Source organism: Hemitrygon akajei, chromosome 22, assembly GCF_048418815.1.
Source record: "Hemitrygon akajei chromosome 22, sHemAka1.3, whole genome shotgun sequence".
NCBI classification, from domain to species: Eukaryota; Metazoa; Chordata; class Chondrichthyes; order Myliobatiformes; family Dasyatidae; genus Hemitrygon; species Hemitrygon akajei.
In genome coordinates this window covers 24,488,653-24,503,292 of record NC_133145.1, presented here as the reverse complement: position 1 = coordinate 24,503,292, position 14,640 = coordinate 24,488,653, and the positions used below count along the sequence as shown (strand labels likewise).

Here is a 14,640-nt window from a genome sequence, read left to right as displayed (position 1 = left end):
GCAACGCTGTGCAGTGTAATCAGTGGCTGTCTGCTGGCCGGGGGGTGGATGGGACCAAAATCCTTTCACAAGTCTTTCGCTGCACACAGCTACCCCTGCTGTCTAAGAGAACAGAAACAAGTCGTGTATGTGTGTGTGAGAGAGGGAGAAAGAGAGTTTCTGGACGAACTCTTAATTCTCACTTGCAGTTCCCAGTTGTCTTTAGTTTGTCTGAGCCAATTTATGATCTGAACCACTGAAGACAAGTTTGGTTTTGGCCGCTTTACTGGAATTGTCTATTGCGTCTTAACTACCAACATGACACTTTTGGGCTCAGAACATTCTCTGCTTATCCGAAGCAAGTTCAGATCAGGTAAGAGCAGACTATAACTTAATATATTACGAACCAGAATTTTGCAGTAATTTTAAAGTGTGCATACGTCATATTCAAATACTTTTTTAAACTTCAGTTCATTAGAATGAGGACATGTATTGGACTATATTCTATCTGCATTCTTCAGTTTGATTATCAGTGTTATATTTTTGGATTGTGTTCTTTTTCAGCAAACCGGATGCAAAAAATGGTTAACTTTTTTCCGTCCGCTTTTCCCGTTTATTTCTGAGAAAAAAAAATGTAGGTCACCGGTATCACGATACAACCTGTAGGAGAACTGAGTGTAATATGGTGTTGCCAGCTTGATTTTATTTGTATTATATAATGTTGGTCAAGTATGGACCTTCCCATTATGCAGAAGTTGGCTGGACTGGAGTGGTTTGAGGTGTTTAATTCTCACCTACTCAGTGAGAATGCAGTTATTCCTGTGAAATGCGAGAAATGAAAGACAGTCATATATTCCATGACCAAAATAGAGAATTGACCTTGTCCAGCTCATTTTTTTAGTCATCATTACTGTTTGTGGATTTTGAATCTTAAACCTTTGGAATCTTGGGCCAATTTTTCCTGATGTGCTTGTTAACAAGGCAGAAGCAGACCAGAATTAAACCAGAGCAGTGTTATTGTGTCTTTGAAACCAACTAACCACAGAATGAAAGCCCATCATCCCTGTTTACCAATATAATGATCTCACAGTACCAGTTTGTCTTTTAGAAACAAACATTAGCATACAAGTTGATGTATGAATTCTTTAATTACATAATTTTATATCAGAGAAATGGGTTTGTACACTTGTAAAATTAAGCAGTTATGTATCATTTTCTAATATTGATATGCATTTGCTTTGTTAAGATTACGTTAACTAAAACATTTTCACATTTGCAAATGATTACTTAAAACTTAGAGATCTATTCAAATGCAAGTTTTAATGTATTTTGCATTATTTTCTGACACAACTAAAGATGCCTGTTAATTATTGTATGCAATTGCTAATTTAAATATTTTCATTCACCTGACTAGCATTTTTTGCGTGAAGGCTGCATGAAAATTGTAATAGTGCAGCTTTTCAACGCCATGACAACACTGCCACCTTCCTGAAACAAATTATAATTAAGTCTGACATTGTACTTCATACAGGTTTCTGTTTTCAGCAGGGATGTTCCAACCTGTTACTGTTTCTGAACACTCTTAAGTTTTCCTTCTGCTTTTCCATGCTACTGTTTAAAATTATAAAGAGAAAAGAACCCACCTTCATAATTAGTGGGTCCATAGTGAGGAGGATGGATGAGTAAATCAAAATGGACTGTCCATTACCACTCGGTGAACAATCAGGCACCAGAAATCGGTCATGCAAACAGTTATGACATACATTGTTCTTGAAAAGTGCACTACTTTTAAGTATTCTATTGCAGATTTCAAATATTTTCGTAGATCCTGTCATTGCAGATGTTAAGAGGAAATAGGAATAACGCCACAAAGCATTACAAGTTAAGGCGTATAGCAGGTGCATTAGAGTGTTCATCTTCCTGATATAGATCGATCTAAGAGTCAAAACAAATTGTTTTAATGTTTTACATACTTTCTTTAAGAATGGCCCAATACTGGCTTGTCTTGCTGCATAGCTGGTCTTGTTCATCGCAGTGTATTGCTGTGATCTGAGCCGTGGAGGTCAACGTCAATGCAGTGAATGTTAGCTCTCAGGTTTTGTGCAACAGGAGTCACTGCCCGTGCCTTTTAGCTATTTCCAGTAATGTGATAGAGCATACTAGAAAATAAATCAATTAGTGATTCTTCTGCAATGTCTCAGGACCCATCTTTAATCTATAATTTGTTAATTACGTGGTTGATTGATCCAATTTGAATCAATATTGAAATAGCTTATTGAATATTTTTGAAATTCGATGCAATTTTAACCAAGTTTCTACAGTATCTGCTGATTGCATACTGGCATTATTGTTTGAATAAAGAGTGCCTTAATTAAAATGTGTTATGAATTTTTAAGAAATAAATTTGGACCAGATGATACACTTCCTAACTGTTTGTTTATTGCATATGAGAGTTATTCTGTCTTTGAAATCACACTGGTTAACTAAAAGCTGCTAAATCATATTCACTAAATATTTAGTTTGTAATTGTTAAAGCATTTGAGACACGATATTTTTGTCAAGCATGTTTGCGTTCCTGTTCAGAATGGTTACTACTGTAGAAGAGGTTAATTTATGCACACCAGTTTGCGATGATAACAAAAGGTAAGATGCTGGTAATCACAATAGATGTGGAATAAATGGTTGTTGGGACTTGAGGGAAAACTCTTCTCCTGTTTCCACCTTTTGCATGGCACGATGTCCATTTACCTCAACCCGAGTTGAACGTCTCACCTGAAATTCAGCAATGGCGTTTAAGGGAGGATTTTGTGCTCAAGTGCTTGGAGCAAATCTGGTTGCCTTAGCATCAGGTGAGCACAGGTAGAGAGTATCAACTGCAGAACAGCTGACACCTGACACGGCTTGACCTGGAAGGTTCCAAAAAGATTAAGGACTGAGCAGCTACCTCACTGCTGATAAGAATCAGCTGGCTGCCATGTAGCTCTCTGTGAAAATGTGTTTCCTGTCATCGAAGCCAAAGAGCAGAACTCCTAATGCACTGCAACAGTCTCAGGCTGTCGGTTAAGGAATGTGAGGGAGAAGTTCAGGCAGGTACGAACAAAATGGGTAAGTAAAAAGTGAACAGGAATGCTCGTACTAAAGGCAGAGTAAATCAGAGCAGAACAATTCGGGGCCAGAATTGACTCTGAGGTGAGAACATCTTTCTGCTTCATGCTGTATGACACTCCACAGCACCGTACTCTGCTATACTCGACTGTCGCCAATGCAGTTGTAAATAAAATAATTGTGACCACAGTTGTTTATACAGCATATTGTATTAATAAACACTGCAAGATGTGGTCATTTAAAAAGAAGTGGTGACTCACTGGAGGAGTTTGAAGCGTAACAATCAAGAGTGAGCTGTAATGGCAAGATTTTTTTGGCAGCTGCTTGGTTTTAGTTAAACAGCCACGCCTGCAGTCCTCTCAAATCTTTCCAAATCCCAACCATCTGTCAAGATGTACAATACCTTTCATTTAAAAATAAATACTGAAGTGCTAATGGTGCAAGGTTCCTTAAGGTTGTCCGAGCCGGGGGAGGTAGTGGGCAAGTTCCCACTACCTATTAAATGCTCTCAATAGCATGCGTCTCACATAGCCTCTGACAACCAAGTCCAGCTCCTAAGCCCAGCAGAACCGTTTCTACTTACAAGGGGATAGTTAAAGGTGGGTTACTGATGTCTTAAAATCAGTCACCTTGAGCAGACGGTGCTTGTCAGCCGTCATTGGAGCTCAGCTAGGAGACGGAAGGCTCTGATCTCAAACCTCCGCTGCCTTGTGGCTGTACCCGCTCATGGGGAGGGCTTCGTGAATGAACCCTGAGGAAAAAATCTGGAGCTGGAGTCCCTACCTTGTCCCAACGCTGACTGGCAACTCCTACGATGCCACCGGTGGTAAACTGTCTCTGCTGTTCCTTTGAATTCCTCAGCTGAATGAAGAGGGGGAGCTTGCTGCATGGGCAGCAGCCTGCTCTCCATATCGAACTGCCCTGACTTGCGTATCACACAGACGGCTTGGACGGCCCTGACCAATGGGGGACCCAGTGAATGAAAGTGGTGTGAAGAAGAGGGTAACTTCCAATCCTTTTTCACAAAGCAGCAATTTAATTTTACTTGTGTTCTATTTGTTACCTATCGGTAACTATCTGAAAAGTCACTAATTGGTTTATTTGAAGTAAAGGGAATGTTTTAAAAGCACTATCACTGTTGCCTCAAAACTGTTGTGCTCAAACTTCACATTTCTAATGCCTTCTGTGGTATTACAGTTGATGGAAAAAGCCTCTGATGTCTTGTGCAGGTTACATGCAGTGTAGCAATAGTGAACATCACACTTGTGGTGTAGGTGCAGAGTTACAAGTTTTCAATGTCCTCTTTATTGCTTGCAATGATCAATGGAATTGGAAGGCCCTTTCAGTTTCCCTCCAGTGGCGTCTTAAGCCGCTCTGATGCTGGTTACTTTAATAAGCCAGCTCTAAAATAAAACAATCCCTTGAGAGAAGCTACCTTAGTAATGTGACTAAGTCTCCAATTTAGAAAAACATCTTGACTATGTTGCTAGCTCAGTATTTCCACTGCAGAACCTTTTACTTTGTAATAGCCTCTCATTGTTGAGTTGTGTTCGCAGTAGGAGCTGCAACATGAGGTAGACAGAGGAAGAGGGGTCTATTTAGCCCCTCAGTCCAGGTCTACTGTCAGTTATATCAAGGCTGATGAATGCAATAACTACATGTACTACCCAGTAAAGATTTCCAGGTAGTGACCAACAGATCAACATAGTCTATAGCCACAATAACAAACAAAAGTCTATCATTCATTTTCTGGAAATCTTAAATTACCCCAGTATCCAAAACTTTTATTTAAAATCTCTATGACATTTTGTACAAGAAGCTACCACCTCATTTCCATTCCTATTGACTTTACTCATTTGTATTAAGCTTCTACTGTACAATCACATACTTTTATTTCTGCTGGAGTTAGTTCCTTTGTACTTCGCTTATAGAATCTTTTTAACACCTGATTATTTTTTTAAAAAAGACGCTCATGTAATCCTTCAGTCCTGCTGTGTTATACAATGAAATTAGGTTTACTCTGGTTTTTAGGGTTAACTCTGCTTTCCTACCCAATCCCTTATGTCTCTTGAATCCTCATCTAAATGTTTCAACTCTGACTGATGATTCAGCTGTCCCACCCCTGAAGTACTTGCTGACTGCCGGTGTTCCTGCTGGTATTTAGGGCAGCAGTAGTGGTCTACCATCTCTGGCAGTGTTCAGAGCTTCCGTCATTGTGACAGCAACTTCCTTTCCATTTTCAGTACTGTTCATGCAAGTCACAGGTAGAGACTCAACTACCATCGCACTCAGATGTAGAAGGACTCTTCATGGCTGTTTCTGTAATAATCTAGTTTTACCAATCAGGGTTGAACCCCCAAACTTGGATGACCGGTGGACCACTCTTAGTCTGGCCTCTACTCTTTGACCTGTTTGGCATGCGCTGACTCCAGCCAACACACCTCTCTGGTTCATTGAGGTATGCAAGCCTCCAAAAGTTGACAAGGTTGTGTTCCTCTTGGAGGGTCTCTGGAGTAGACCCTCCCAAATGTTCACAACCACTAGAAAGAAACAAAGTTTTCTCATCTCAGTCTTGAGTCGTTAACCCCTCACGTTGAGGTTATACCCGTGAAACTCCCTCCTATCGACCCACTCCAGTCAGGGAATATTTCTACGCTGCATCTACCCTATCAAGCCCCCTCAAAATCTGTTATATTTTAGTCAGATCACCTCTTTCTGCAATATGCAAGTTCAGTGCAGATACTCATTAATGAACATTTGATTTATATTTTTTGTGATAATATGATTGACTCTTTGGCTTATGTGTCCTCGAATTTGTTTTTGTTACCAAAATACCCATTGTGCACTTTGTTTAGAATTCGCAATTTAAGGTATTTCACTTGACAAAACATTTTTTTTCAGGAACACATCCTATTCCCAAATCAAGGAATGGCTCTTGTACCTTTCATCTCTACTGAACCTTAAGTCTAGAGATGAGAGGAAGGTAGAAAAGATAGCACAGTTCTCTCAAAGCTGCAGGCACACACTTTCCCTTGATAGTCATTGGTTTGGTATTTCCAACGGACTCGGGGAAAAAATTTTTAAAGAAAGGAAAGGAACCTTATGAATGATGGAATGGAAATATTAAGATTTTTAAAGCTAAAATCCAAACAGTTAACTTTTCAGAGGATTAAGACTGAATTTAATAGATTCTAACCACAATTGTTATTGCACATATAAATCTCAAAAATGATGTTACAGGGAAAAAGCAGACAGCCTTTGCCCTTGCTAGCAAAGTCATTGTTAAATTATACTTAGTGCCAATTACTTCAAAAATAAATATTGTACATAAAAAAATTAATAGGCAAATTTGCACAGGGCAGTAATGTTCTTTTAAAAGCTTAGAAGGTTTGGGGATTCGTTTTGGTCAAAAGTCTTAAAAATACAGTACATGGGTCTCACATCAAATAAGTCAGTTAAAATGCTTGTTATGGACTCAGATAGTGACTAGGGTAAACCCCATTCCTGTTGACTTTGTAAAGTTCTTTCCTAAAGTGCGTTTCTTCCTTTCTGGCAAATACTTGTAGTATTAAGAGTAAATTCACACCAGTGACAACAGCATTCGGTAAATTGTAGACACTTTTCAGCTGGGTGAGCAAGTTGCTCACTGTTACCCAGCATGCATCTGCTAGGCAGATACATTCACAGCTGACAACTGGTGGGACTATATTTATCAGCTTAATTTGATCAGTTGTGCGTAAATCATCTGGTCAGATTGCAGTGAATGGTTGAGATGCTTCAGAAGTTCATGCTCTAGTCTAACCGGCAGTCTTCCTTCAATTAAAATTTTTAATGTCATTTTCTAAAGCTTTAAAATGCACCATTCGGCCTTTAGGTTTAAAGTGCAGCTGGCGCCTGCGAGGGAATACTTTATACAGGTTTCAACATGCATTCAGCCGGCGTTATTTACAGGATCACAGCACTGCAAGGTGTGCTGGGAGTGATCTCGCTGTCTACATGGTGTTTCCCTGCCCATTCATTTTGAATTCTGAAGGCATCACTCGGAAGTATGGGGAGAGTCAGTGCGACGTGGGCTTTCTAACAACATGGCCGTGGTCAGAGACTCATGGGGCTTTGATCCTTTCAGAAGTTAAGCATGGTTGATGTTACAGAACAGCAAGGCAACCTGTCAGGGCTCTTACCTTACAGAATAAATGGAGACCAGGATGGCAGCTGTCACTTTCACTCTCGTATCATCTCAGAGAGACTAAAAGGAGGTTTGAATACATTATTACTTTTTTAAAAACCCAGTTACTTCCTATACTTTAAACTCAAATGAGCTTGTTGTTGACTTTGTAACTTGTTAGATTGTTGATAAATATATATTTTAGGCACTTATCTCCAAACTTATTGGCTGTCGGTCATTTAGTAACAAAGAGGGACTAGAGTTATAGACCTTTGGAAATAATTCTGTTGGTTTGCACATTTACAAGTTTGGAGTTTCTGTTAAAGAAGCTTACCCATTCTCAAATTTGTAACAAATTTTACCCTCAGCAGGGACAATTAACCTATTAACTTTTAAACAACAGAAATGTTGTTGATAAAGATTTTAACAATCTTTATCATTAAATGCACACACACACACCATTGTAGCAGTTTGTGTCTGGCCATTAGCATATACTTGAATGCCAAGAGTGGCTTATAAATCCTGAACAAATTTTGAAGGGAGCTCAGTATTGTGCAGATGCTGCACAGCATGATCAAGAATTTTCTTTGTGTGGCTATTTGACCCCTCGGTACTCTTCTTTTTCTGTCTGACTTTCGTTATGTGCTAGGACCACACACTGTTAGGATTCTGTTTAAACAATGTGTCCGTAACTGTGCATCCTGTTTTTAGTGATATATTTGTAAGTGTGTGCTTTTTGTTTGTCTTCCAAAAAGAGCACAGTTCTTCAGGTTTGTGTGCAGCTGTTGTCTACACTGGTGGTTGGTTCTTTAACATTTCAATCATTCATTTTCGGGGTTTGGATTTGAGCATTTGAAAAACCATGAAAGTCTTCAAAACTGATCTTCTGTTATTTCATGTTTTGTTTTAATTTAGCGGCTGGCAGAGCTTGCTTTTGAACATGATCAGTAATTTGAGTGTTTTGTTCATTTCTGTGTAGCCCACAAGAGGGAGTATCATTTTGCAAAAAGCTTACAATTGTGTCCTGACCTATCACATTTCCCAATAGCCCCAGAGAACTTTACCAAGGAAGAATTACTTTGAAGGAAGAGTTATTTTGAAGTATAGCTACTTCTGTAAAGCTGGCAAACCCCAAGAACCATTTTCTCATTTAACAATTTCCTGCAAAGAACAATGAGATGAATGGTATTATTTGTTGAGGGAGAAATATTGGCTAAGATATCAAAAGAGCTCTCTTTTATTCAATACGTGTGGCCATAGGATCTAGGGATCTATAGGTCTGTTATAGCTCTGTAATTCATAAGCAGTGTTTCATCCAAAAGATTAATTCAACACTTCTTCAGCACAGCACTTTCATTCCAGGCTTTTTTTTTAACATATTGATGCAATAGGAATATTTTCATAATCCCAAAAAGAGAAACTATCTAGAGTCAGTTTTACATATCCTGTGTGTTTGCCAACATACATTTTCTATAGAAGGTGAAAACAATAGGCACACATACATCAAGCCTAAAACCCATGGTTGCTTTCCTAAACCACAGAAGTATCCAGACCCTTGCTCAATAGATGCAGCTGCACAGAAAATGCCTACTCTAACTTCTGCTAATGTCCAAACTGGTCTGTAGGCAATATATTTTAATCATGGCGTATCCTTTAAGTACAGACATTACTGAAACTTGCTGACCAAGAGAGTGATTTCCAGACCAGCACTGGTCATTGGGCTACATTTATGCTTCTAAAGGGTAAATCAAATCAATAGTGAACATTTCTAATCATTAGACCACAAGACATGGGGGCAGAATTAGGCCATTCAGCCCTCAAATCTATTCCACCATTCTATCATGACTGATTTTATTATCCCTCTGAACTCCATTCTCCTACCTTCTCCCCATAATCCTTAACACCCTTACTAATCAAGAATATTTGAAGTGCGGTCTGACCGATACTTTATGAAACCCTCATTACTACATCTTTGCTTTTACATTTTAGTCCACTTGAAATGAATGCTGACATTGCATTTGCCTCCCTCACCACTGATGCAACGTGCAAGTTAACCTTTAGAGGAATTAATTGGTATGAATGTTGGGTCCTTAGTGCTTCTGTACAATTCTTGATGCTGGTGTAGTCACAATAGGACAAACATGAGCAGTATGAGGAGCATTTTCTCCAAATACAACCAAATTACTTTTCAATAACAATGAATAGGACTAGGCTGGCTGCTTACAATGTAGCCTCGGGTATTGATGGAGTTAGTAATGGTTTTGCTCCATTTCAAACCCATCTTCTGTTAGCCAATTCCAACTCATGTACTACAATCTAGCAAATGGTAAGGCACTAACTCTGCTTGGGGTTGAGGTGATAATTAAACTTTGTCATAACAAAGCAAAGAACAAACAGCCTATTTTATGTTGCGAAAGCCCGTGTGGTATAACCTGCTTGTTAATGCATTTTAATACAAGGCTTCACCCTCTGCCAGTTATTCAAAGATGTGCAGTGATGTGCATGATATCTGTTCTACAGGCCAGCATCTCAACATAAGGTTTTAATCAAAGGAATTGGTATTAAGATAACATTCTGGCAGAACACACTGTTGCTTCTCTAAAGTACAGCAAATGAGAATTAAAATCTTGAAAGATGAGCAGACTATAGTTCTGGGAAGTCACCAGCACATTGGAGGAAGGGGTTTTTAATGATAGATATAGCACTTGTTGATAGGCATTTATGTACCTGTTGAAGTTTTAGGATGCTAACGTGACTGACCCAGAGCTTGTACAGTAGCATCCTTATTAAAGTTCTGAAGAGCTTGTGAAGTCACAATTTAATAACACAATATGGATTTCAGGGATGATACAGAAAGGCTTGTTGACTGATCGCTGCAAATTTTGTTTCTGCCATAGTTCTCCAGCTCCGTCTCCAGCAGCGGCGAACTCGCGAGCAGCTAGCAGACCAAGGCATCATGCCACGTAAGTACATCAGTTTTCTTTCCTCTTCTTGTGGTTTCAAAATAACATCAGTGTGTTTCATTCTAATGCAGTTCTAACAGGAAGCAACTGTCTGCCATCAGTTACACTGCAAGTAGACCTCTATGAACTCATTGCAAAATACTTAGATATAACTGGTGAATCAAAATTAACATTCTTTGGCTGCTTTAAGTCCCATCAGCTGTACTTCTGCAGAAAATATATTCTAATACAAATTAACTGTTTTGAGGGAGGCAAAAATTCCATTTAAATATTAATGAGAGAGACACACACAAACTTACTCCAGTGATCTATTTAATACCTATATCTTAATACCCCATTCATCTTATATCTATGCTAGCTTGATTACAGTTTTCTTATTCTGGTGGATGTAGATATTTTGTCTCCGGATTCTCACAGCCAAGGCTCAGTCCATGTGTGTCAGCTGAAGAGGTCAGGATCCATCTGGTAAACAGCAGCTACCGCAGATTCTCAGCAGACCAGCGACCAATTAGGCAGGCTCGTGTACTTTGGAACTGTAGCATATTCAGGCCACTGTATTCCCCATTTGAAGCGAATGCACGCTGCTCCTCATCTGGAGAACACAAGTTCAGATTCCATCATTGTGCGGAGCTGTGGACTGATTGATTCAAAGACAGAGTATTGAATCCCACCGTAGCAGCTGGTAAATTTCAAATCAAAATTATCACACATTTAATTTGTTTCTTTTTTAAATTACTTATGTTAATATTAATCACACAATGTCTGGATTGTCGCAACAAACTATTGGACTCATTAATGTCCATCAGTGAAGGGAAGTTGCCATCCCTTACTGTGGTGAACTACATATACCTGTCTGGACACCCCCCCCCCCCCCGCTGACTGCTCCTGTGGCTCCTCCCACAGACCCCTGTATAAAGGTGATTGCAGGCACTGCTCCTCCCTCAGTCTCCAGGATGTTGTGTGGTGGTCACTTGCTGCTTGTGCTTTCTTCCAGCCAATAAAAGCCGATATCTCGCCTCATGTCTCCGAGAGTTATTGATGGTGCATCACTTACTCAGTTTGGCTTAGATATAACTCAGGAATCATCAGTGTGGTTAAGGATCACAGCAAGCCGCTTCAAGTTCAAATGCAGTTAATGACAGACAACAGATTCTGTCTTTGCTATTGATGACCACATCCCATTAACAAACTAAATAACAACAATTTGAAAATTTGACTTCACTTAAAATCATCAAAAAAAAATTAAATCTATTTTCAGTAAACAATCAGTACGTGGCTATGTGTGCCAAAACCTAAATTCCTTCACAAACAAATTTAATGCTTTTGCACAGTTTGGTCTAAGTATGACTCTGGATTTACACTAATTTTGATAAATTTTAATTATCCCCTGTTATAGATTGTTGCTCGCAGTTTGATGTGAGATAGGAGAGAGGGTTGTGTGCAATTCTTTTGAGAGGTTGTGTCCAGGGCCTTTCCATTCAATGGAAGAATTGTTCAATTCCCTAGGAAAGCATCTACTTAACACCTTCCTCGGCATCAATATAAAGGCACCATATACATAACAAGTTTACCTCTCAGTGTAGGTATTCCAGATGTATCCTATCCTCCCAGCACTGCAGTACGTCCCTCGCTCCGTCTGGGCTAGTAGAACCATCTGTGATGCCGAACTTCTGTAAATTGAGCAGATACGTCTATTTGAGATTCACATCTGCTCTTCTAACATAGTTTTGCAGAGTTACACAGAGATGCAACATGGAAACTGGTCTTTTGGCCAGATGAATCCATGCTGGCCATCTGCCACCCATGTATATTAATCCTTCTTTAATCCCATTCCTTATTCTCCCCACATTCCATTAATTCCTGCCTGCCCCTCACAAGATTCTACTTTCAAAGACAATGTCTTTGGAATGTGGAAAGAAACCGGCACACTGGGAGAAAATCCATGCCATCACAGGGGGAATATGTAAACTTCACACGGGTCAGGACTGAACCCAGGTATCTGGTGCTAACTAGCTGTGCTCCCCCCAACAAATAGTATCATTTGTTGTATATCACTCCTTTTATAGTGTTGTTGGAGAAATCAGTTAATGTTGTCCATGGAGCATAAGGTCATTGGGCACTCCCATTCCATCCCATCAAGACCCAGTGATCTACTGTCCAATTGGTTCAAGCTCTGATTCCCTGATTAGCACCCAGTCATTTCTTTACACTTGGATTGAATCCCTGTTACGCAACCCGCTATTCTATGATTCTTCTGCAACAACTCACCCCTCAAAGTGACAACCATCCTGCCCCCCACACCATGGTCCTAGACACCAGGCACTGAGGAGGACCTGTGGCTGTCATTGGTCTATAAGTCTTTGGCATTACTGAAGAACTTCACAACCCGTAAGTGAGATAGCCTACTGCATATGATTCATTTAGAAACTTCCATTGGTCAACTTCCAATTTATTTTTAAGCTGCTTGAAGAAGCAAATGCAGAAACATTGTTTAGACCCTGTCTTCCTTTTGCTCAATAAATGCTGAACACCAGTTGTATTGTGCATACTCAGCTAATGGCATCCTGGGAATTACTAATAGTTTGCTGTCTTTTAGTTGTCTAAATTGTGGTTATGAAAAGAACGGCTATTCTGTAGTTTGTAGAGTGTAACATATGTAGCTTATGTAGTATGGGGCGTCCTTCAAGCAGTTTACTTTCTAACCAGCTGTTCTCTGCATGTTGCTTCAAATGATTACGTGCAGAACTTGGCTGAACTAGTTTGCCTGTCTGAAAATAATCCACAGAAAGAATGCTAGCCATCAATATAATCATTTAATTTGCTTTGTTGCTAATTTGAGTCAGCAACAATTTTCCACCATCTTATAGACACCCAAATTTGATATTTTTCCCTACTCTTATCTGTTTAGAAATTTAAAAGTGTAGAATTTATTAAAGAGAAAAATGACAGCTTCTGTAAAATATTTGTTCAGTTGGTTTTCAACATAGATGGTATTTTTTTGATACCGGGCCAAAACTAGTCACATGGCTATGTCTTGACCCAATCACAAGCAAGCCAGGGGAAAGTCGTTTTAGACCTAATATTTAACCAACCACTCACAATGGTGCTGGGGCTTTCGCAATGCTGTTGGGTAGGAAATTGATCAACTCTACTGTATTTTCAACATTACTAAACCAGTGATCTATTTCCAAGTTCAGATGATGAGTTGAAGTAGAATTTAAAAGGTTAGCAATTTAAATTATACAAAACCTGTGTATTTTTTTTCCCTTGGACTTTTTTATATTGCTTGTATAATTTTGACTGTTTTACAAAATTTATAGTGTGATGGTCATGATAACTTTATGGAATGTTGGATGCATACCATGGATAATTATTAATATTGTTTATATAATGTTTCATGAGAAAGTACACATAAATCTCCGGTCATTTGTGACATAAAGTCTCTCACAACTTGAAAATACTGCGTAAGACAGCTAAATGTTTGGAAATTTCAGTAGTGTCTGATGGCCAACACATTGGGTAGTATTGAAGCAGCTTTACCCAAGATAAAGGCATTGTTTGGAGTTCAGTGCAGAGCAAATTAAGGGAGTTATTACAAGTCTTACCAGGAATAGATGATCACAGGCCAGAGCATTTAAAGGGGCAATGGATCTGCTCAAAATGCTAGGTATGCTGAGATGTCAGAAGGTTGTAGGTTTGGAGCAGTTGATGGATATAGGAAGGTGTGAAGTGTGGAGAGCTTTGAAAAGGAGAGTGTGAATTTCGATTCTGGGCATTGGCAGACCGGTGACCCGTGTACGTCAGTGAGTATAAGCATAAGACTTACTGTGGTTTGGGTACAAGCCATGGAGTTTGGGTAGGAAGTGGATTATCAGCAGGTGAGTTGGACCTGGCAGGAAGCACAGTGGTGCAATCAGTGATGGTTCTTCCACATAGCTCCTGCAACCCAAGTTCAATTCTGACCATTGGTGCTATCTGTGTGGAGTTTACATGTTCTCCCTAGGCCCGTGTTTCCTCCACAGCACTGTTTTCTACCCACATGCCAAAGACGAGGGGTGGTATGTTATTGGCCACTCTAAATTGCCCCTGGTGTGCCAGTGAGTACTTAGAATCTGAGGAGATTTGATGATGTGAATGTGCAGTAAATAAAGTTTCAAACAAACCACATACCTTTGGTTCAATCTTTCAATCTGCAAAATTGCCTCATTGGTCACTGGTTAAACTTATTATGATTGGAAGTAGTTATCAAGAGTTATTAATGGAAATAACCAGTGGATTACCTATTGGATTAGCTTGCATTAGATCACTCTCCAGGAAATAATCTTCACCTTGGGTTGTAGAGCCATAGAGTGATATGTCATGAAAATAGCCGCTTAGGCCCAACTAACCAGCCCACGCCAACCACAGCATCCTCCCTGCTCATCCCAC

The 14,640-nt window shown here is 39.5% G+C and overlaps 1 protein-coding gene across 6 annotated transcripts in view; it reads left to right on the top strand.

Annotated features, from left to right (window-relative positions):
* myocd (myocardin) overlaps positions 1–14,640 on the top strand; it is a 654,082-nt gene that overhangs the window by 558,572 nt on the left and 80,870 nt on the right. The window contains exons 1-2 of one of the 6 annotated variants that reach the window (XM_073025872.1): positions 34–352; positions 10,147–10,212. In XM_073025872.1, the coding sequence (XP_072881973.1) occupies positions 298–352; positions 10,147–10,212 (121 nt within the window). In that variant the 5' untranslated portion in view covers positions 34–297. Of the gene's footprint in view, positions 1–33; positions 353–7,096; positions 7,341–10,146; positions 10,213–13,382; positions 13,437–14,640 lie in introns of those variants that run through there. The other 5 variants (XM_073025870.1, XM_073025875.1, XM_073025871.1 and 2 more) reach the window with 5 other exon arrangements.